Source organism: Pelobates fuscus, chromosome 4, assembly GCF_036172605.1.
Source record: "Pelobates fuscus isolate aPelFus1 chromosome 4, aPelFus1.pri, whole genome shotgun sequence".
In the NCBI taxonomy this organism is placed as follows: Eukaryota; Metazoa; Chordata; class Amphibia; order Anura; family Pelobatidae; genus Pelobates; species Pelobates fuscus.
The window spans coordinates 377,131,799-377,154,806 of NC_086320.1; the positions used below are offsets into that span (position 1 = coordinate 377,131,799).

Sequence of the window (23,008 nt, forward strand, 5' to 3'; positions counted from 1 at the left end):
TTAATAATTGAAGTCAGTAATAAAAAACGTACCTTTATTACAGATTCCTCACAGCAGCCGATCCTACAGTCAGTTCTGGTGACTTTTGTCCAATCAGATGCCTTTTACAGAGTAGAATTGCAGACGTCCGGCGGTAATGAGATGCCTTAGTTGTGTATAGCATTATCATGATGAACGTGATGATACTGAACGAGAAGTCCTTTGAAAGTTGAAGGAGGAAGTGTCTTTAGTGGCTGTCTGTCTGAGGCCTGTCACTAGAGGCCTGTTTTTGGCCAAATGAAAAATTTTTGTTTTTCAGAAACAGCAATGGGTGTTTTTATGTTGTAAGAGAAAAGAGGTTAAAGCTACCAAAACCACTACATCAATATATAGTGGGTTTGGTACTTAGAAAGTATGTTTTGCTTCTAAAGATTTGACCTTTAGTCAGTGATTTATTCATTCTATTGTTCTGTCTGTCTATCTAGGCATCATAACCGATCCATGTCGTTGTATTGTGTTAAGGCGCTGTGTGTCTGTTTTTCATGTCGTTGCATTGTGTTCAAGCGCTGTGTGTCTGTTTTTCATGTTGTTGTATTGTGTTAAGGTGTATTGTGTTAAGGCGCTGTGTGTCTGTTTTTCATGTCGTTGTATTGTGTTAAGGTGCTGTGTGTCTGTTTTTCATGTCGTTGTATTATGTTCAGGCGCTGTGTGTCTGTTTTTCATGTCGTTGCATTGTGTTCAGGTGCTGTGTGTCTGTTTTTCATGTCGTTGTATTGTGTTAAGGCGCTGTGTGTCTGTTTTTCATGTTGTTGTATTGTGTTAAGGTGTATTGTGTTAAGGCGCTGTGTGTCTGTTTTTCATGTCGTTGTATTGTGTTAAGGTGCTGTGTGTCTGTTTTTCATGTCGTTGTATTATGTTCAGGCGCTGTGTGTCTGTTTTTCATGTCGTTGCATTGTGTTCAGGTGCTGTGTGTCTGTTTTTCATGTTGTTGTATTGTGTTAAGGTGTTGTATTGCGTTCAGGTGCTGTGTGTCTGTTTTTCATGTTGTTGTATTGTGTTAAGGTGTATTGTGTTAAGGCGCTGTGTGTCTGTTTTTCATGTCGTTGTATTGTGTTAAGGTGCTGTGTGTCTGTTTTTCATGTCGTTGTATTATGTTCAGGCGTTGTATTGTGTTAAGGCGCTGTGTGTCTGTTTTTCATGTCATTGTATTGTGTTAAGGCGCTGTGTGTCTGTTTTTCATGTCGTTGTATTATGTTAAGGCGCTTTGTGTCTGTTTTTCTTGTTGTTGTATTGTGTTCAGGCGCTGTATTGTGTTCAGGTGCTGTGTGTCTGTTTTTCATGTTGTTGTATTGTGTTAAGGCGTTGTATTGTGTTCAGGTGCTGTGTGTCTGTTTTTCATGTCTTGTATTGTGTTCAGGCGTTGTATTGTGTTCAGGCGCTGTGTGTCTGTTTTTCATGTTGTTGTATTGTGTTAAGGCGCTGTGTGTCTGTTTTTTATGTCATTGTATTGTGTTAAGTCGCTGTGTGTCTGTTTTTCATGTTGTTGTATTGTGTTAAGGCACTGTGTGTCTGTTTTTCATGTCATTACATTGTGTTAAGGCACTGTTCCCAGTTCTTGGTCAAACTGCTTTCGAGTGGTTTTACCAAAACTAAATGTCAATTTTAGGAGTAGTTAAGTTAAATGGAAATCGTATCGTCCCAGAGGTAAAAAAAAAAAAAAAAAAAAAAACTCCCCCGGCTGGATATAGGGATGGATGAAAAAAAACAAAAGTTTGCATGAACGTCTGCCCATAACCCCTTGTTAACTCGTATTGTGGATCATTTTTGGCCAGAGGAAGACACTTAAATGAAAATTGTCTTCCATTTGTCAATAACTGTTCAAAAGTTTCAATTGTTTGGCAAAACGTTCCCACAAGGGAAGCATGGACCACCGGGGGTTAATATAATATAATTAATATAACAGAGACGGGTGGAAGGTTCCTTCAATGATGATATCTTGCGCTAGGAGCCCCTGCCTGACACAAAAACACAATGTCTTTAGGACTGTATAATTCAAACAATGTTTCTGTAATTTTCTAACATTATACTTACCACATCAGTATTAATAGGACTATTAACCCCTTAAGGACACCGCTTCGGAACTAAAAGCCAAACGTGATGCAACATTTCTGTCATCTGTCCTTAAGGGGTTAATACTGATTGATTTTAAAAATGCCATACAGTTTGCTTGCCCCCAACAGCAATAATACTCCCAGGTTAGCACTGTCTATGTATCATCCCATCCCCACACTATTCATAGGGTTAACAGTCAAACAGTATTAACTATGTATCATCCCATCCCCACACTATTCATAGGGTTAACAGTCAAACAGTATTAACTATGCATCATCCCATCCCCACACTATTCATAGGGTTAACAGTCAAACAGTATTAACTATGTATCATCCCATCCCCACACTATTCATAGGGTTAACAGTCAAACAGTATTAACTATGTATCATCCCATCCCCACACTATTCATAGGGTTAACAGTCAAACAGTATTAACCATCAGCCCAACATGAAGCTGACCTTCTCTCTGTGAAAGCATTCTAAAGATACAAAATATCTCATTTTTGCTATGTGATCCTTAGAATGTATGTGTGTGTATGTGTGTGTGTGTGTGTGTGTGTTTGTGTTTGTGTGTGACTACCCTGCTCCTCATACCTAGCACAGTCTGACAATGAGCCCTGGCAGTGAACAGGTTAACACAAAGCCCCCTCCCAGGGGAAATGTCACTCAGTGTGCCCCCTGCACTGGGCACGTGTGTCTGTCCAGGGGCAGAGGGGCAGTCAAGGGCTGGACCTGGGGCAGGGCAGGGAGGGAGCTAAGAAGGAGCTGGGAAGGAGTTTGAAGGGATTGGGAGGGAGCTGGGAGGGAGCAGGGAGGGAGCTAGGCTGGGATGGGAGCTCTGTGTGCAGCCTGCTCACACTGAGTGAGTGAGTGTGAGCCCCGCCTCAGCCTGCCCAGGCTCTATAAGTACAGGCTCAGGGCAGGCAGCAGCCCATCAGAAAACTACATCAACGAAATGCTCAGCCCTGGAGTGGGAACAAAATGCTGGATGGACACCACTTTCTGGGATGGCTGTCATTGGTATTTATAGTCCTCAACTCCATTGGCTCCACAGCTGCTTACTTTGGGTAGGTGTGCACCTCCAACTTACTGTCATTGCACTTTGTCACCATCAGACCTGACCCCACTCACTGCATGCTTCCTAGCCTGTCTCCTGCTTGTCACCTACATGGGACACTGTCTGCTGTCACTCTCAGCCCTTCTACCTAGTGACAAGTGCTCAGACAGCGAGAGCTCTTCACTGCCAAGGAGATCCTTGTATAGACTACACCCTGCAGTGGGGGTGCATTACTGTAAGAGCATGTGTAGATTAATATTATATTACAGGAGATGTCATTATGCCAATTGAGGGATACTTGTTGCAGTTGATGGATATCTGAGTATTCTGCATAGCTGCTCTGACTGTCTCTCTCTCATAGTCCCTCTCTGTGATATCCACATTGTAACTGATCTATAGTATCAGCATGTTGTGTTGCTTAGAGCCTATATTTGTTGATTGAGCCTGTCTTTAATTTCTCACTGTTTGTGGGCTGGATTACACATATGCATTCAGAATGAATTGCTCCCCTCTCTGTCCTGATCATGGCACTGGATCACATTGTATCACATTGTATGGCTGCTTAATCTCCCCATTACTTTCCTGTGGATACTTTTTTTTACATTTGGTCAGTGTTGCTATTTTGCATCATCAAATTATCAAACAACCAAAAAAGAGAATATTGCTATAAAGTTTAAATCTAAACCATGTTCCTATAAGTAAATGCTGTTTTAAATCACTGACTGCCTTTTAACCTGGTCCAGATTTTATAAACTAACAAATATATTTCCTGAGTACATTAGAGTAATTTAGCAATAATGGAATGTGTAATAATGATTTTATTGAACATGACAGATGCTGGGTCTAAAAGCCAAATATTGTTCTTGCTGTTTATTGTTTCCTTAAGTGTTTTATAAATATTGTTTGATACATTGTTGTGTCTGCAATGCATTTATATGTGCTGTGTATATTGCTCTTGGCAGGAATAATGTCTGCGTATACTCAGTTAGGTGAGATTATTAATGCCGTTGTCAATGTATAACATGGTAACCTTTTGCATTGGGAGAAGAAGAATGTTCGAATATTGTTGGACATTTACTCAGAGAAAGATTAGACTCTTTAATTGTTTTGGTACAAACAGCTTTTGTGTTTATGTAATGCGAGAGCCTTGATTAACTTTTCATATTTTCTCATTTTGTTTGGATTTTTTTTTTCTATTTATTTTCTTTTGTGTGGAGAAAACATTCCTGACTTGCATGTTGGATTGAGTCAAGTTGAGTGCAGAACGCAGTATATAAAACTTCTCGAAAAAAAAAAAAAAAGATAAAGATAAACAGTACATTTGACATAGCGCCCCAGATGTTCTCGTACAACTCCAATTTGAAATGACTTGGATTTTAAAGAATTTATTTTTCTTTAGTGCGTTACCTCAACGGGAAGTATCGGATTTAAGTTGATAGTAGGTACCTCCGTGCAAGTGTTTCTTGGGGAATTGGAGCTATGTTGCGGACAGCTCTGGGAAAAACTGTAATTTCCATGATTGCATTCTAAAAGGGTGTAATGATTGCTTACTGTGTTTATCAACAAAAAAATGCATGAGCAAAACGTAGATTGTGATGGTGGAATTGGTCCTTCCAGTCCACCTCTTTACTATTGAAAACCAAAGGTTTATTGTCGATTTTGTTTGCCGCTCAAGACAACAGAGTTTATCTTCCAAAAATCTTCCTCTGTACCCATCGTCCCCTCATCTGATTGTGTTTGAGAAAAGCATTGATTCCCAACAGCTGGATTCATAGTTTATTTAAATCTTTTTGTGCCACTGGTGTCTGGCAGTACATTGGAAGCTGGTAGAGTTCAGTGGTTTTTAGCTTTATTTTTCTGGTTTCTGAGCAGTAGCTAGCAAACTCTGCGGGTTTCGTTAACCCATTTCATTGCCGGACTGGTGACCAAAAGATTGCAGGACAATACAATGCTACGTCACTGCCGGAACTCAAAGTGTTAAGGGTGCAACCGTCTAATGGAATCTCAGGAAGGGCTAATGAGGGTGTAGTGTTGAAAAATACACATGTTACACGAACACAGAAAGAGAATGGAAGTTTGCTGTATCGACAAAATGCCATACAGATTTTGCACATATCATGTACAATTCCCTCCCATGTTTTTTCCTTAAAAATGGGAAAAATAATTACTGTGCTTCAGTGTTCCACTTGGCAGCAGATTATATTGTCTCACAGCTGAGAGTAAGATAGGCCTTTCTGAATTTTCTCCAGGGGTTACAGTCTGACTCCTCGATCTATAGTTAGGAAAAATCCCTGTAATTTTCTTCCGTGCATCATCTGGGTACGGATCATGGGAATTGTCCAGTGTACAGCAGGAGGGCCAAGACTGGACACCCTTGGTTTACGTTAAGACTCAACAATTAAAACGTAATATTCTTCGATTTATGAAATGTAAATAATTGGGCCCAGGAGCTTACACTCCAATCTGGTCACTGTAATTGTCAATGCCGTGTCTCTGTACATGGGACTGGCGAGGTGATCCTCCGCGGTTTGGATGGACGGATTGTGAACTCCAAGACAGATGCTCTCTCTATATGCCACTTTCACCTGTTCCTCAGTCTCTTCTCTAAGAAATCAGGGGAATTCCGTGCTCGTTTCACAGTTTGTCCACAAGGGGGTTCTATTAACCCATTAATGAGTATGGCACTGTCTGGTTTGGGGATAATACTAGTGACTGCAGGTGTATCCTGTTCTTAAAGAAAATACAATTTTTTAATAGGAAGGTTCTTTTGTGTTTTTCTTTTCTCACTTTTACTGTTTCTTCTTCAGCGTCCAGTTTATGTTCTCTCTGGGAGAATGCCGTCTTTAAACATTTGAACTTGTTGCCAAAATGCTGATAGCACTGTTTTAAAACAACTTTAAGCTCTCTGCTTTCAGTACATTTGTATTTTGGGAATGCACTGCAATTAAAACTTTTTTTTTTGTTCTCTGTAAGTAGCAATATTTGGAATTTAGGTAAAATCACTGACCTTGTAGAATTCTGTCTAGGCCAGGACTACAACTCTCATGATTCTCTGCAACTGCCTAAGGCTATCAGAAAATGATGAGAGTTGCAGTCTAGTAACATGTTGTTGCTGCAATGTTGCTGCAATGTTAGACCCCAGGACAATATGATACTGGAATTAGAGATTTCTGAATTCTATTCTATACCTCCCTCATCCCTCCCCCCACATATCAAATGGACAAAGAGGAAAACTTTCATTTAGGGGTGTGAGTGGGGGTGTGGCCTGGAGTGGGGCTGTTCTGAGTGTGAGTGGGGGTGTGACCAAGCGTGGAGCTTTTCTGAGTGTGTGTGGGGGGCATGGCCAGGGGGTGGGGCGGGGCTGTTCTAAAAAGTAACAGTTTATGTAACTAAAATATAATTTATAACAAAAACAATGTATCTTATTTACACTGACTGATTTCTAAACACATTTATTGTAGTTTGAAGACACATTACTGGGAGGATTATTGCTGTGGAGTCCTGTTATACACTCAGACACATTACTGGGAGTATTATTACTGTGGAGCTCTGTTATACACTCAGACACATTACTGGGAGTATTATTACTATGGAGCTCTGTTATACACTCAGACACATTACTGGGAGTATTATTGCTGTGGGGCTCTGTGATACACTCAGACACATTACTGGGAGTATTATTGCTGTGGAGCTCTGTTATACACTCAGACACATTACTGGGAGTGTTATTGCTGTTGAGCTCTGTGATACACTCAGTCACATTACTGGGAGTATTATTGCTGTGGAGCTCTGTTATACACTCGGACACATTACTGGGAGTATTATTGCTGTGGAGCTCTGTTATACACTCAGACACATTACTGGGAGTATTATTGCTGTGGAGCTCTGTTATACACTAAGACACATTACTGGCAGTATTATAACTGTGGAGCTCTGTTATACACTCAGACACTTTACTGGGAGTATTATTGCTGTGGAGCTCTGTTATACACTCAGATACATTACTGGGAGTATTATTGCTGTGGAGCTCTGTTATACACTCAGACACATTACTGGGAGTATTATTGATGTGGAGCTCTGTTATACACTCAGACACATTACTGGGAGTATTATCGCTGTGGAGCTCTGTGATACACTCAGACACATTACTGGGAGTACTATTGCTGTGGGGCTCTGTTATACACTCAGACACATTACTGGGAGTATTATTGCTGTGGAGCTCTGTTATACACTCTGACAGATTACTGGGAGTGTTATTGCTGTTGAGCTCTGTGATACACTCAGACACATTACTGGGAGTATTATTGCTGTGGAGCTCTGTTATACACTCAGACACATTACTGGGAGTATTATTGCTGTGGAGCTCTGTTATACACTAAGACACATTACTGGCAGTATTATTACTGTGGAGCTCTGTTATACACTCAGACACATTACTGGGAGTATTATTGCTGTGGAGCTCTGTGATACACTCAGACACATTACTGGGAGTATTATTGCTGTGGAGCTCTGTTGTGCACTCAGACACATTACTGGGAGTATTATTGCTGTGGAGCTCTGTGATGCACTCAGACACATTACTGGGAGTATTATTGCTCTGTTATACAATCCAACAAACCAATAATATGGAGCTTCTAAAAAAAGGGGGACGTTAAGGTATAAAAAAGGGGCAAAGGAATTGGACACAAAATAGGGACTGGTCCTCCTAAACAGGGGCACTTGGGAGCTATGTGTTACACTAAGGAGTTAAAAAAAGCAAAGTTAATCAGTTGTAGCTGCAAAGAAAAAAATATTTTTTTCTTTATCTTCACAGCACTGGTATTAAAATGATACAGTATTGTAACTTAAACCATTGAGCACCAGAGGTGTGCACAACACATTGTATTTTAGTGGGCACACCTTGGGCACACAAAGGGTTAAATAATGATGTGCAGTCTGGGAAGGGGGGAATTGCACCCTTTACATGCTAGGACACTTTTTTGAAGAATTTAAGCAGGTGTGAGCATGCATGGCTAAAACGACAACCTTTCAGGTGAACATGAACCTTCCTCAGGATTTAGTAAGGCTTCAGGCACTTTTACTGGCTTAACAGTTGTATGTTTTCTGTTTTTTTTTATTTACTGAATACAGCTTACATACAAATAGATTTAACACTTTCTATGCATTGCATGTTTAACCGGGGGTGTTATAAATTTAATACATTCGGTTACCCAATTCAATTATTACAAAAATTACATATTTGATATAATTTGCACGTAGTTTTTACTTGTATTATTATTATTATTGCTATTTATATAGTGCCAACATATTCCATAGCGCTTTACAATATTACAAGAGGGGGATTTAACTATAAATAGGACAATTGCAAGAAAAACTTACAGGAACGATATGTTGAAGAGCTCAAACAAGCTTACAGTCTATAGGAGGTGGGGTGTAAAGCACATTAGGACGGGAAATATCACTTGTATTGATGTGGTTGTATTATGGGGTAAATATTGAAGTGTGAGGATGTGTTTGAGTAGGATGACATGCTTTCACCCTGGAGTTATAACAAACACACCGTGAGTGCAGGTGGAATTGGTAGAAACTCAGTAACACGGAGTCTGTGCTAAGCGGTGTGGGTCCATATTGAGTGAGACTCTGACAGTGTGCTTTGACATACCTGAGTTTGCTGGTTACCTCTGCCATACTGAGGGTGGCTGGATTGAATGAAATAGATCCAATGTATGTAAAACCCATGACAGATAATACATTGTACCCCAATAGATGCTGACCCCCGGACAGTATTTCTACACCTGCCAACGTGCCACGTCTACCCTGCAGGCATGGATCTTCTTGGGCAGAAATTGGCGTTTATTTTTGCCCATTTTCCCCTCAGCTTTGCCAACAAATACAGTAATTCTCAAAATTATCAAAAATAATTTGCCATAGGGATGGGATTATCTGTTGAATGCCAGTCCTGTTTCCTTAGGTTCTATACCTGCCCCATTGCATTGATCACCTGTTGTCCTGTTTAATGTAGGGGCCAGATCTGCCCCTCTGCGTTGATTACCTTAGGGCCAGACCTGACCTATTCATCCTGGGTGTCTTTATTTCTTGTCCCACAAACAAATGGCAGATAATTCAGGCCACTACTAAACCATTATTTAACGATATAGCCATCACTCTCAGCCATAGTGATAATAGGCATTACAGTCCGAGACTGATCTAGTATCCGAGGCTGATCTAGTGTCCGATGTTGCCTTTCCATCCTGAAGATAACCTCACAGGTTACGACTGTTGCTAAATCAATCAGGTATAACATCTGAGTTTACTGTTAAATGGCTATTGGAGTGATACTAAAGAGCCTGCAGGTTTTAAAATGTGCTCAGGGGTTTGAGATAGGAGGCAAGTAACTTTGTTCTTAGTTTTTTTTTTTATGTAAAACTTCTACCAAGTATACAGAGTTTGGATAAGTGCCTGAGGAGTGAGATTATATGTTGTTGCATATTTCTTTGTCACTGAAGGGGTTAACCATTCACCCAATATGTCTGCAATAACTTTGTGAGCCTTCTCTTTCTGAGAGATTCCATCCAGATTAAAACCTGCGTCCAGGTATGTAAAATAAACAACATATTTCTGTGTGTCAGTAGGCGGCGTGCTCCCACGGATCGCAATCCCTGCATTTTTTTCTCTTTTGTCAAATTCTCTGCAACAGGATCTGACTTGATTTCATAGCCAAGGGCCTGCAGCCTGCCCTACCTATAGGCAGCTCACATGACTCCGCAGGTCATGTTCCTAGTGAGCAATTGTCATTATTTCACCATGAGCATGTCTCCCACTATCGATGCAGAGCATTGTCATGGCACCTGCCGCATTCCAGCCAGGCGACAACTCCAAACACCCACAGGCAGCATGAGTTGGCTTACAGACATGACATTTGCGCAGTTTTTAGAACCATCATTTTAATTATATTAATTAACGTGCACACAAATTGCTTTGGGGGAACAAATAATCATCCGGACATTGCATTTCTCTGGGTTGGCTGAGGGTAATGAGAATTTTAGTCTGATAACATAGGGCTCCACGTTTCTGATCATTCTGAAGATAGGAGATTTTGTTGGGGGTGTTTTTGTCCACAATTTGGCAAGTGAGCGATGTGAAGATGCTGCAGTTTGGATGTCTGTGCGGAATCCAGCTGTCAGTCCGCCCCCTCCCTGCCACCACATAGGAGCACATTATGAAGGACACTTGCGATTCTCTTTCCAAAAAATGGACCAGCCAACCTTTAATTATGGAGCAGGATAATAACAGGAACAGCAGCACAGACTCGGAAATGTTCTTAAACCTTTGTGTGCTGGAAGGGATGATGAAATCAAAACGTGGAGTTAAGTAAAACAGACAGAATTCTTTGATGCATTGAATGTAATTCATTTATTTATTTGTTATTTGAAAATTGTGTCAAAATTATCCAAGCTCGCCAAGCATCATGGGATATGTAGTTGTGGGTCAACCTTTTTTTATCCCCTGATTCCCTCATTGAAATGATATGAACTATGACATCATACCACTGACATCATTTACAAGTTAACACATTTCATATTGGACATAGGGCTTCTGACGTGCCAACATTTTCTTATCGGATATCTCCCTGGGGCCAATGATAACCCAGTGGAAGCCATAGCATGGTTATTGCCATGAGCCCTGCAAGACATGGTTGGCATCAGGGGGACTATGGGGCAGGTTAATGTTGGTATCCAGCATGCCTAATGTATAGAGCAGCCTTCCTGGTTTATATAAGAGAATAAACTAATTAATGAGCAGAATTTAATAAGATATTTTCTTGTTTTGGCAGAAACTGAATAGCACCTTATGGTGATTTTTCTCTTGCGTCAACAGAAGCCAGGCAATGGAAGAACAAAAAATAGAATGATGGGACAGGTGCCCCCAAAACATGATAGTCCTGACAGATTCGAGACACTTGGCATGCATGCCGTCTCTTGCACTTGTTAGGTACTTTAACGTTTGAAGCTAACCTGTCATTTGTGTTTGCTGGTATTTTTTTATTTAGCTTAAATATACACAACGTAGAACAACCTATTTATATACATACAATCACATTTTAAAATATTTTATTTACCCTGGTTCTATGACTTGCTGAGTCATTGCTTGTTTTGCCTTAAATGCACACTATAGCGTTGTGGATATAAATCTGTATTTTTAATGTCATAGTGTCCCTGTCCCTTGTTCTTTACAGAGTGCCCCTCCCCCCATGTGCTATAAAAATTAACTAAATAAAAGTTTTGCTCACCTTTTACAGCGCCAAGGATGTTTTAGGGCTGCTCACTTTTCGGTTACCCTCGATGTCATGGAGGAGGCATGGCTTCCTCCCAATGGTCCAATCAATGCTCCTCATGGAGACCAAACTTCACAATAGGAAAGCATTGTATTCAGTATTTTCTTATGAGCTTCCGCGTCCCATGACAGAGTTTAAATTGGTCAGTGCAGCAAAATCGCCTCCAGTGGCTGTCAGTAAGACAACTATAGGTGGATCTAACCCCGTAATGGAAATATCGAAGTTACTGAAAAACTGCAGTGTGTTACATTGCGGAGCTAAGAACACAGGGCCCCTGCACCCAGGGATTAAATGGTTTGACTGACTATAGTGTTCCTTTGCCTTTAACTTCACAACATACTACAATAGAAAATAACAGAATAATGTGACCTCCAGGGCTCTGGTTTATGAAGAATGTAACTGTATCAGTAGCAGGTGACTGGAGTGCTGTAATAAGGACATTTGTGAAGATATTATTTTAATTGTGTCGATTAAGAGACACTTTAGGCATCCAGACCATTTCATCTCTTTGAAGTAGTCTGGGTGCAGTGTCACTGTCCCTTAAACCCTGCAATGTAAAACCTTGGAGTTTAAGAAAAGCTGCAATGTTAAGACAAGCTCTAGTACTGGTTGTCTTCTAGACAGTCACTAGAGGCGCTTCCTACATTCTGACAAAGTTTAACTCCGTAAAATGACATTGGATGTCCTCACACTGTGCGTGAGGATGTCCAGCGTCTTCGAAGTCCTCACACTAAAGTATTGATTCAATTAATTCCTATGGGGAAGGCCTAATGATACATGGCACTTGGTTCCTCCATTGCCATGACTTAGGAGGAGGTGGAGGAGATGGAGCCAGTGCCGTGGTTACAAGGTAACCTTATATTGTAACCTTATTCTGATTGAAACAGGATTTGGTCTTTTTTTTTTTTTTGTCTAAAAATATTAAATGTATAATTTAATACTATACTATAGTATCTTATAACCAGAAGAATGATTAAGCATCGTGATCTTTCAAAGTACCCAGAATGCTAGTCATATTTTGGTCACACAGGGGTTAAATTATTAACTATGTTTTAGAATTGCAGAGCAGTGGTGTGGAGCATGGACCATACTAAAAACATATCCCAGAATTGCTTGTTAGCCGTGACCTCCAATGCCATCGTTTGGGTCGTGGTCCTCTGATTAAGGGTAGGTTACATGTCAGCTTGTCTCAGCAGACAGCGTGGTACACAGGACGTGCTAGCCATGGAGAGCTGAGAAGCTCACGTCACACCCTGCAGCTGGTTTTACTGTGATTACAGCGTTTGTAGCATGTCTGCCCAAAGCAGGTTTGGACTCCACAGACTGACTTGTCACTGGCGTGCTCCTCCTGTGTTCTTCATCCTTTATTCAGCCAAAGTATTAATATGAATAAAATCATACTACAGTAGTGCAGAGCCTTAAGGACAGACTTAAAGGTCTCTGATTGGTGGCAAAAGGAGCCCCTGTGTGACCCAGACAATGCTTGCATTTTACCGAAATCAAACAGGCTGATTTTGGTAGTTTTCTTCAATATTTACCACATCCACTGGAAGACTGCACCAGTTATCAATCTACTACAGTACTTTTTCTATACCACTGTTATCCTTTACAGCTCCCACTTTAAGGCTATTCCAGGTATCTACTACACTTTCTTTATCACTGTCAGCCTTTACTGCTCCCACTGGAAGGCTATTCCTGGTATCTACTACCCTTTCTATATCACTGTTACTGCTCCCACTGGAAGGCTATTCCTGGTATCTACTACCCTTTCTATATCACTGTTACAGCTCCCACTGGAAGGTTATTCCAGGTATCTACTGCACTTTCTGTATCACTGTCAGCCATTACTGCTCCCACTGGAAGGCTATTCCTGGTATCTACTACCCTTTCTATATCACTGTTACTGCTCCCACTGGAAGGCTATTCCTGGTATCTACTACCCTTTCTATATCACTTTCTATATCACTGTTAGCCTTTACAGCTTTCACTCGGAGGCTGTTCTGGATATCTAATGCCATTTCTGTAAACTTTTAGATTGTAAGCTCTTCATCTACTGTTCCTGTTTGACAAATATGTTTTGTTAGACATAATTGTTTGTCGGCGTTTCCCCGTTGTACAGCATTGTGGCATATGCTTGTGCTCTATAAATAATTGAAATTGTAAGTGACATTTGTTTACATTAAAAGGTCACTCCGACTACCACAACTACTACAGCACACTGTACTTGTTATGGAGCCAGTGATACCGATTGAAAGTTGTCAAAATGTTTTAACATTTCAAACCAGCAACAAATAAGTTAAACTTTTTGTGTTCACAGTTTCTTAGTGAAACGCCTGCACATACAGATGGCAAGCACCACGACCACTTCAAATTACAAAGCTGGTCATGGCGCCTGGACTAACCCTTTAACGGTCATTTTCAGCAGATCCATAGAATTAATACATTGGGGTTAATCCAATAAGATGAGAATTGTGGAGCATTTTCCAGGTTGAGTTGTACATTTTAAGGCAAAATAACTGAATTGAGAATTGAGAACTGTTTTGGTCTGAATGTTTTGAAATTCTTGCCGGGGAGACCTCGAGGGTGCTCTTAAAGTGGTCTGTACTTGATATTGGTTCACACCATTACAGTCCCTCAACAAAGTGAGTTAAAACATTTCAGTGATTGATGATTCCTCACTGTAATCCAACTGATCTTGGATGACTAACTGCAGTGAACATTTTCTGCAAGCCTGAATGCCAATCTCAGTCTGATGGTAGTTACCTGCTAGCTTTGATGCCAGCCGGAGATCGAAGGTCCCTTTCCAAGGCTTCGTTGAGTAAATGCCCCCAGTTGTGGCCTTTAATCATATAATTAATAGACCATTATGGTTAAAGAAGTGGTCTGGGTGCAGTGGCCCAGTATTTTAATTCTTCAATGTAAAACATTGCTGTTTTGTATAAAAGGCAATGTTTACCTTGAACGGTTAAACAAACCTCTAGTGGCTATGATGCTGGCAGCCACTAGAGGCGCATTCGAGGCACCCTCCGAGTGAAACTGCGAAAATGTTTTTTGACATTCGAATGTTCATGAGGATGTTGAATGAAATGAAATGCAGCTCATAGGAAGCACTGAATTAAATGCTTTCCTTTCAAAAGAATTTGATTGGATGCATGCGCATTACTTCCCCACTGCTCCCCAAAAAGGAGCATTGGATTGGACAATCACTTGGGAGGCAGAGTCTCTATGATGACATCACTGAAGGACAAACGGCAGCAGTACAGGCAGAGTCTCAGTGCTGGAGAAAAGGCATGTAAAACCTTTACTTTTATTGCAGAGGGGAAAGGGGGGGGGGGTGTCACTAATCAAAATAAGGGAAGGGGCAATATAGCATCAGGAATAGAGACTTGTATTCTTAAGGCTTTAACCCCTTAAGGACCAGACTTCTGGAATAAAAGGGAATCGTGACGTCACACATGTGATGTGTCCTTAAGGGGTTAATAAAGTCTAAGTTATTCTTGATTTTTAATTACCGGTGTTTCTTATGAAATACTGTCTTTGCTACTGTTTTCACCAGGTTTATCATTCAGTGATGTTTTCCTCTCCTGACCAGCCAATAAAACGAGCCATTTGGACATCCCTCAATAGATACATGAAGTCATTTTGGATGTAAAATTACACCACGCTCCAGGAAGCCATTGGTTGTATACCTTGCATTACTCGCTGTCATTGCTTAATAAATGTCTCAGTGATTGATGAATCCTTACTGCCAGCAATGATACTTGGGTTTTGCAGAATTTGGAGATGGGGGTTTATTCTGTACACTAGAAATGGAGAATAAAAGATTTTAAGGCAAAATTAAAAATTAGTTGAGTTGCAGAATTTTTCTAATTTGGACTTTTGTCTAAAAACGTTTGACAGTTCCTTTATCATTTCTCCGCAGAACCCAATTAAGTGGAAGGACACTTAAAAGCCTGGTTATTCGACTTCAGTGTGGTCCGAATTGCAATTTGGACCATTTTCGATTGAATCGGTGCATTACCAAATTTCCAAGTCCCAAAATTGATTTTTCCAAATTGCCGGATAGTGTGATAGCTGTGCTGATTACATTCATTCAGAATTAGTTTTACAAAGTCGCTACCAGCTGCCACTTTACACCAACTTCTTAACAATCATTCATTTACAGTTTGGGAGTTTGTTTCTCCTTCTGAGGTTTTTATTAAACTAATCTTGATTAGTTACAGAACAGGCAGTAGGTGATAGAGATATACTGCTACCACTATTGAAATGGTAGTAGATACCTGGAACTGCTTTACAGCTAAAATAGATAAGGTCAAATATTATTAAGAAATGTATGTTAATGCTGTTTTTTTTTTAGATAATTTAGCAAGTTAAGTGGACCAATTCACTTACATCCCTCCAGTTCCTGTGTTACCATACAGAGTTTATGTATTAAATTAAAGACATGGGAACGTAAAATAGGGGTCGGGCTATTCACTTAAGTGGGAGTCATTGGGAAATCAAGTGGAATTCACCACGAATTGAACATTTAGGCACGGTTAGCTAAACAGAAAGTACAGGTGAATATGGGACTTTTTACAACTGCTATTTTAGATTCAAACTTGAAATTCACTTTCTATATTCAGTTAAAAGTGCCCTTTTTTTACATGATGTGATTTAGAATAAATATTTAAAAATAAAATTAGGAGAAAGGAGCAGATTTGGGTGTTCTACACTGGAGCTCTCAGAAGAAGGCAAAAAGTGTCAGTTTTTGTCTATTTCTTTTTTTTGGGTGGGACATTTTGCCCATTCCTACAAGAAACCACAAGCTTCCAAATATTTCAATCTGTAGCTCGGGGCATAATGAGGAACCTCTCAACAGGAACACATAACCCTTTCAGTGCTGGGACTGTGATTGCTTTGGCCCTGACTTCTTGTTCATCAGAATAAAGTGACAGCCATTGTTAGTTGGTGGCTTGCTTGGCATTGTGAAACACGCTATATGCAATGTCTTGGCATAGATCAGTCAGCAGTTAATAAACACCACAAATGACCTGCTTGCCACAAAAGGTGTAAACCTGCCCTTACCCTGCAATAATCCAGTCTTGCGTCTGAAGTTTGAAAAGATGTTATGGCAAAGCAGCGATTAGTACCAGCACTGCATATCAGACAGAGATTACAATGAGTTTTTCTCCCATCCCTTGCAGGGGTGAGGGAGACAGCAGACAGCTGTGGGTAATCTCTTCTGTGTTAGGGTAGGAGGAAAGGAATGCCACATCGGCCAATGTGTGGCCCACATTAAATGAGACCATTAGGACGCAAATCCTCCATGGCGTACACTAACAGGATTGTGTCAGCGCACAATTATGTGTCAGCCATGATGGCTAGTTGGTGGAGCTTTGCAGGAACCAATTTAGTTGATATTTAAGAAGGCCAGACTGCCTGAGCAGACAAACCATTTGATAATGAGGGTGGGAATTTGTTCTGTTGTTAAAACATTGTACGTATAATTTTTGTTATGTTTTACAAGCTGATTAGTGTAGGTCCTGACTTTTAAATGGATGTGACAAGCTTAAATGGCCCCAATGTATTTTAATGCAAGTTGAAGATAGTGCCCTAAAATATACACAAATATCATTAATAATAAAAGATAAATCTCCTTTTTAAAATGTGTGAAGTCATTGTATTTGCACAGACAATATAAAGCAGCCTCTACCTCATCAGAAATAGGCTCGCCAATCAGAGGCCACTCATTGTGGTCTATAGGAAGTTTCTATATCATATAAACACCTGGTAAGATGCGTACTTCAGACTCTATGCGCATGAACTATGGTGGAATGTCCAATCGTCCATATTCTCATACGCCACTTTATAAGCAGTTACCAGAGAGCGATGTTAATGTCACACTCATTTGGAAGTGTAACTCAGGTAAGTGTGCGTTATACTGACCTCGACTCCACTCAGCCGAGTAACTGCTTCAGTAACATTAGAAGAATACCATTTGAATTGGTTATAATGTCTGGAGTCCCCTAATGCTGTCCCTCCATTCAGTGTTGAACCATTTATAAGTAGTTTTATCCTGAATGAGGGTCCCTGGCCCACAGCCCGGCCCCCACTGGAGGTGTGGCTTAGTCAGAGATTACACGCTTCCTGCTAGCTATAACTATTCGTACCAGTATTGGGCACTGAGATAGGCTGAATACAGTCAGCTGGCACTCAGCCAATCACTGCTGCTCATTGCTACTCGAGCTATTGCTTCCTCATTAGCCCAAGCAGCACAGAGAGATGGGCTGCTGGAACTCTCATTTAGCATTAAAACATTAAAATAAAAAGAATGAGACAGCGCTAGATAACTATTGGCAGCAACCTTAAAAAAGGGAATCCCTCAGACCCTTTAAAACAAGATAAATAAACACAATATAAAAGGCTGTGCACATAAAAATAAAATCCAATTAAAAAGGAAAGAAGAAGTCCAACTATTTTATCCTTACAAATGTCCTTGGTTGTTGAGGTCTTCTACTTTTGTAGTGGTTTCACTTATTATGAAAGATAAAAGGGGAAAAAAGGCAACCAATGGTGTAGTACGTAAAATTCAGATATAGACTAAAAAAATAATAGTATAAAACTCACATTTACCAGAGCTAATGTCCAGCTCTGGAGTGAAGCGCGTACAGCGGTTTAATCCCCGCTTATGGGATATAAAGCAGGTTCCTCTCCGTGAATGGTATTCAATTCTCGGGATAAAAAGAAACAGCCAATAGTGCTCACTGTATGGCAATATAAATAAAGATAATAAAAGAAATGTACTTACAAAATAAGAGCAGACACACTGCTCTTTGATGACAGCTTGGGTGGATTGATCCCCACCTAAGGATTTATTTGGGTACAGGAGACTTCCAGGAGTTATCAAGGTTTCTTATAAAACCAGTAAAAAATGATAAAATAACAATAAAAGGCCAGGGTAAAAAGGAGAAGTTATGTGTCTATAAAAAAGATAATTGGCACAAACAAATGACCAAAAAATACTTTAATATATAAAACACAATATTTTAAATGTCCATAACGCGTTTCGTCACACAAGGACTTTTTCAAATGGAATAACATATTTTACCTGGCACATAGATGTTATATAGGAACATAATTACTTGAATTTTGGCGCCAAAACTTGGTCCATCCAATCAAAAATAAAAGCACATTTAAAACTTTAAAATACATTAATAACTTAATAAAAGCTTTGTTTGTAATATAACAACATGATTCTAATATATATGAATCAAAAACGAGGGTGGGAAAGTATAAAAATAAAAGTTTAAAAATAGTCACATGACCGGCGGCACTTCCGCATTTCGGAAGTATAGCCGCAATGCTCTATGGGAAATGTAGTTAGATTTGGCCGCGAGCAACGGGCGCTTCTAAAATCACCTAAGCTTAGACATATTAGTTCTACATGTTAGTCCAATGTAAATTCAGGGGTAGATTAACAAAAACGAAGATGCCAAACAGTAATCTCAAACAGCAAAAAGTGGTCACGTGACTTTCGGCAATAATGGCCGAAATGCTATATGGGAAATTTAGTTGGTGTAGGAACTAAGAGGCAAATACCCAAAGGGAACTAGTAAAATAAGAGAAATAATATGGGGAATCTATACATTAATAATAAAAGGAACAAGTACACCTTATATTAAAAGGGGACAATACAAATAAAATGGGCAGGATAAATAAAAGATAAGTTGTAAAAGGTAGCAGTAAAACCATAATATATGTAAATAAAATAAATGACAGTAAAACCATACTTTAAAGGTACAGGCATCAAGTTACATAAATATTCATAGAAAATTGTGTAGGTCAAAATCTGCATTGAGGCCATGGGGTATAAGAGTCTGAAGTTTATACACCCATTCCATCTCTGTTTTTCCAAGTAACTTTTTTATATCACCTCCACGCCAAGAAGTAGAGCATTTTTTTATACCGATACATTTTAGTAGGCGTGGGTCTTTATTGTGCATAATAAAATGTTTGGATACTGTATGGTTTAGGTATCCATTTTTAATATTTCTGCAGTGTTCGCTCAGTCTTATCTTTAGGCACCTTGTGGTCATCCCCACATATTGGAGGCCACATCGGCACTCGAGCAGATAAATAAAATTTTTCGTATTGCAGCATATAAAGTCATAAATATCATACACTTTTTTGGTTTGATTAGACATGAATTTTGTAAAGGTGGATTAACACTGATTGACTGAAGAATGGAACCAGGGTACTCCAAACACTATAACCACCTCAATGAGATGAAGCCGTTACTGTGCTTACAGTGTCAATTTAAAGGGACACTGTAGGCACTGTATCTGCTTCATTTTATTAAACTGATTATAGTGTCCGGAGTTCCCAAGTTCCATAATTTCATTCAGCATTAAACAGTTTTTCATATTTTTATGTTTCAATACTAAATTAGAGTCCTCAGCAGCCCCTCCCCTTTGTGCTCCTTCGGCAAATGAGGAAGTATTAGCCTGAGCAGCAATGGCCAGCTATGATTGGCTGATAGTGTCAGCTGTCTGTTTTTAGCCCATCAGAGCTCCAACTGACGATATGAAGGGTATGACTACAAGGAAGTGTGTAATCTCTGCCTTGGCCACACCTCCAGAAGAGGCCGGTGGCCTGGATCCCTCATTTAGTGTTAAACTGCTAAAATGATTTAACATTGTATGGAGAGAAAGTGCCAGGGGAGTCCAGGCATCATAACCAATTCAAATAGATGAAATGATTATAGTGAGTACAGTGTCCCTTTAAGAAAGTATTACTTTCAGAGAAGTGACAGTTCGTATTTAAACAGAACCACAAATGTATAGAGTTTTCATTTTAAAAGATCAGTGAACATCAGTGGTGACTGTTATAACGTGCGCTACCCGGTGGGCACACAAAACGCAGTTACTTATGTGGGCATGGATACCCATGCTTCCTCCTCAGATGTCTATGACTGAACTAAGAAAAAAATAACAAAATGTATAAGTTTGTTTCAAACTTACACAATTACTAATAGTAACTGAAACATGACAAATAAGCATAATCTTGTATATTGAGATCTCTGTGTTGCTGCACAAATTAATTTGTAATCTACACCCGTGTTTTCATAAATTAACCCCCTCCTAATCTGGTCATCCATCTGTAAATTGTCTATCCCAGGAGTATCTGTAATATTTTGTGTGAATGAATAAATTGCCCTGAAAAAAGGGAATTGTGGGAGGGGGTTGGGGGGTTGGGGGGTCAGGGGGTGGGGAGAGGGGGTGTCACACCCAGAACATGCATTCCTCCGTAGTGGTGCTGACGTAAAAACAAAAATACATACAAAATACAAATTAAGGAATAGCACACACTCAAAAAATACAGGTTTACTACCTAAAAATTGCCAGTCTTAGTAAACACATATGGAGATCCACACTGCAGAAATCATACATTTGAGGAGAGTTTCTGGAACCAGTTGAAGCAGTTAGCATTGCAGTTAGCATGTTGATCTCCTATGTTTAGATGAGTGTAGGACTCATTAATATTGGGGTTCCGTAGCGGTGGGCTTAACACAATACGGCCATAAGGTGGAACTGAATCCCCATATTTGTTTATTAAGATAGGTGATTTTAAGAAACCTTTTTTTTGTGTGTGTGTACGCTGTTTCCTAATCTGTATTTTGAGTAAGTTACTCGTTCTGTCCTTAGCCTGCGCCCTCCGACACTAAAAGGGTTTACATTCTACCAAACTCCCCTCAGTATACGAAGCCCTATCTATTGTTTGCCACGCTTAATGGTTTGATTTGAGATGGCCTTCAATAAAAGCCATATGCTTGCAGGCACTTTGCAATTTATGGAGTTAACCTGAAGACTCCAAGTCATTAGGTACCTACAGTGAAAATGGAGTCCGAGCTCCCCTTGGGGTTTTAGGTTTCCAGCATCTATGCTTTGATCACCAGGTCACATCTGATAAAACACAGATCCGAGCATGCTACGAACTTAAAGACGGAAAACAACTGGATTTGATGTTACAAACATAATTCTCTGCGTTGCACAATTCCATGGATTGTAACCAAACACCCATCCCACTGGATGTGTACGTTAACTGTCGCATTCGCAATGAGACGGGGAGGAAAAGTCACTCTCGCATTCCAAATCTTTCAAGACTCACATCTGGTTTCATTTTATAGGATACGGGCCTTATTTAAACTTGGCTCTCGCCCCTCTCTCTTTACATTATGACAATACAGCCTCGTAAAGGCGAGGTTCAGCATTCTAATAATAAGACTGCAACGATGCGCAATCATTTCAACCTCTCAGATTTTTCTAAATTGCATTTTTGTTTTATTCGCACTGATAAGTTATACTATTGTATAATTAAAGAGATTGTTTTTCGTTTGTTAATATCACTTATTTTGGCAGTTATTTCATGTGGAACCGTCAGACCACACAGGTTAAAAATTGCTGATCTGTTACTTTGTAAATGTGTTTTTGGTGATGCTTTAATTTCCTTCAAATATATAAAAAGATGCAGCATTTGACGTGATCACAATCCAGTTCAGACCAGGCACAATCGGGAGCGCACAAGCACAATGTTTCATTTCTCCTCCTCTCTCTGTTCTCTTTTTGATGACTGTCAGGTGCAGAGTTTATGATAGTGACTGACAGGGGACAAGATGGAGGAGCTCAGCCCCATTCAAGGTTGGAGCATATAGACTGTCTTCTCATTTCTCAATAGTCTACCTAATGCCCAACCAGTCTAAAGAAATCTGTGAAGATGTAACTCACAGACTAGGTGGGTCAAAGAGTCAGTGTCACTGTACTATCCTTCCTAAATGTGCACGTGGATGGCACTCAGACACAGACACTTCATTAACTTTATTTATAGCTGTGAACTGTCTAATCCCCTGTAACCACACAACCCTGACTCTTTCTGGAGCTGTGAACGGTATAATCCTCTCCACTCATGCAATCACAACCCTTGCTGGCACTGGGAACTGTCAAATCGCGTTTTTCATCATTTCTGGAACTGTGAACTGTCTAAAGTCCTTCCCGCCTGCCCACTCCTGACCCTCTCTGGAGCTGTGGACTGTCTAATGTCCTCTCTACCCAACCAATCCTGACCTTTCCTGAAGCTGTCTATCCTACTCCACTCAGTCATGACCCTTTCAATACATGAAAAACTGTATAATCCCTACCACCCACTCAATCATGACCCTTACTGGAGCTGTGAACTGTCTAAGGTCCTCTCCACCTGTCCACTCCTAACCCCTACTGGAGCTGTGAAGTGTCTAATCCACTACACATGCTCAATCCTGACCTTTTTTGGAGCTGTGGACTATCTAATGTCCTCTCTACCCAGCCAAGCCTGACCTTTTCTGGAGCTGTGAACTGCTCCATTCACCTAAACCTGGCCTTCAAAACTGTGAACCATCTAATCCTCTCCACCGACTCATTCCTGACCCTTTCTGGAAAGGTAAATTGTCTAATCCCCTCCACCTACTTAATCCTAAACATTTCTGGAGCTGTGAACTGTCTAAACCCCTCC

General features: G+C 40.1%; 1 protein-coding gene across 2 annotated transcripts in view; it reads left to right on the forward strand.

Annotated features, from left to right (window-relative positions):
• Positions 1–2,990: 2,990 nt before the first annotated feature.
• The window catches only part of WNT9A (Wnt family member 9A), a 108,846-nt gene continuing 88,828 nt past the window's right edge, over positions 2,991–23,008 (forward strand). For both annotated transcript variants that reach the window (XM_063450832.1, XM_063450834.1), the window contains exon 1: positions 2,991–3,157. In XM_063450832.1, the coding sequence (XP_063306902.1) occupies positions 3,072–3,157 (86 nt within the window). In that variant the 5' untranslated portion in view covers positions 2,991–3,071. The remainder of the gene's footprint in view (positions 3,158–23,008) is intronic.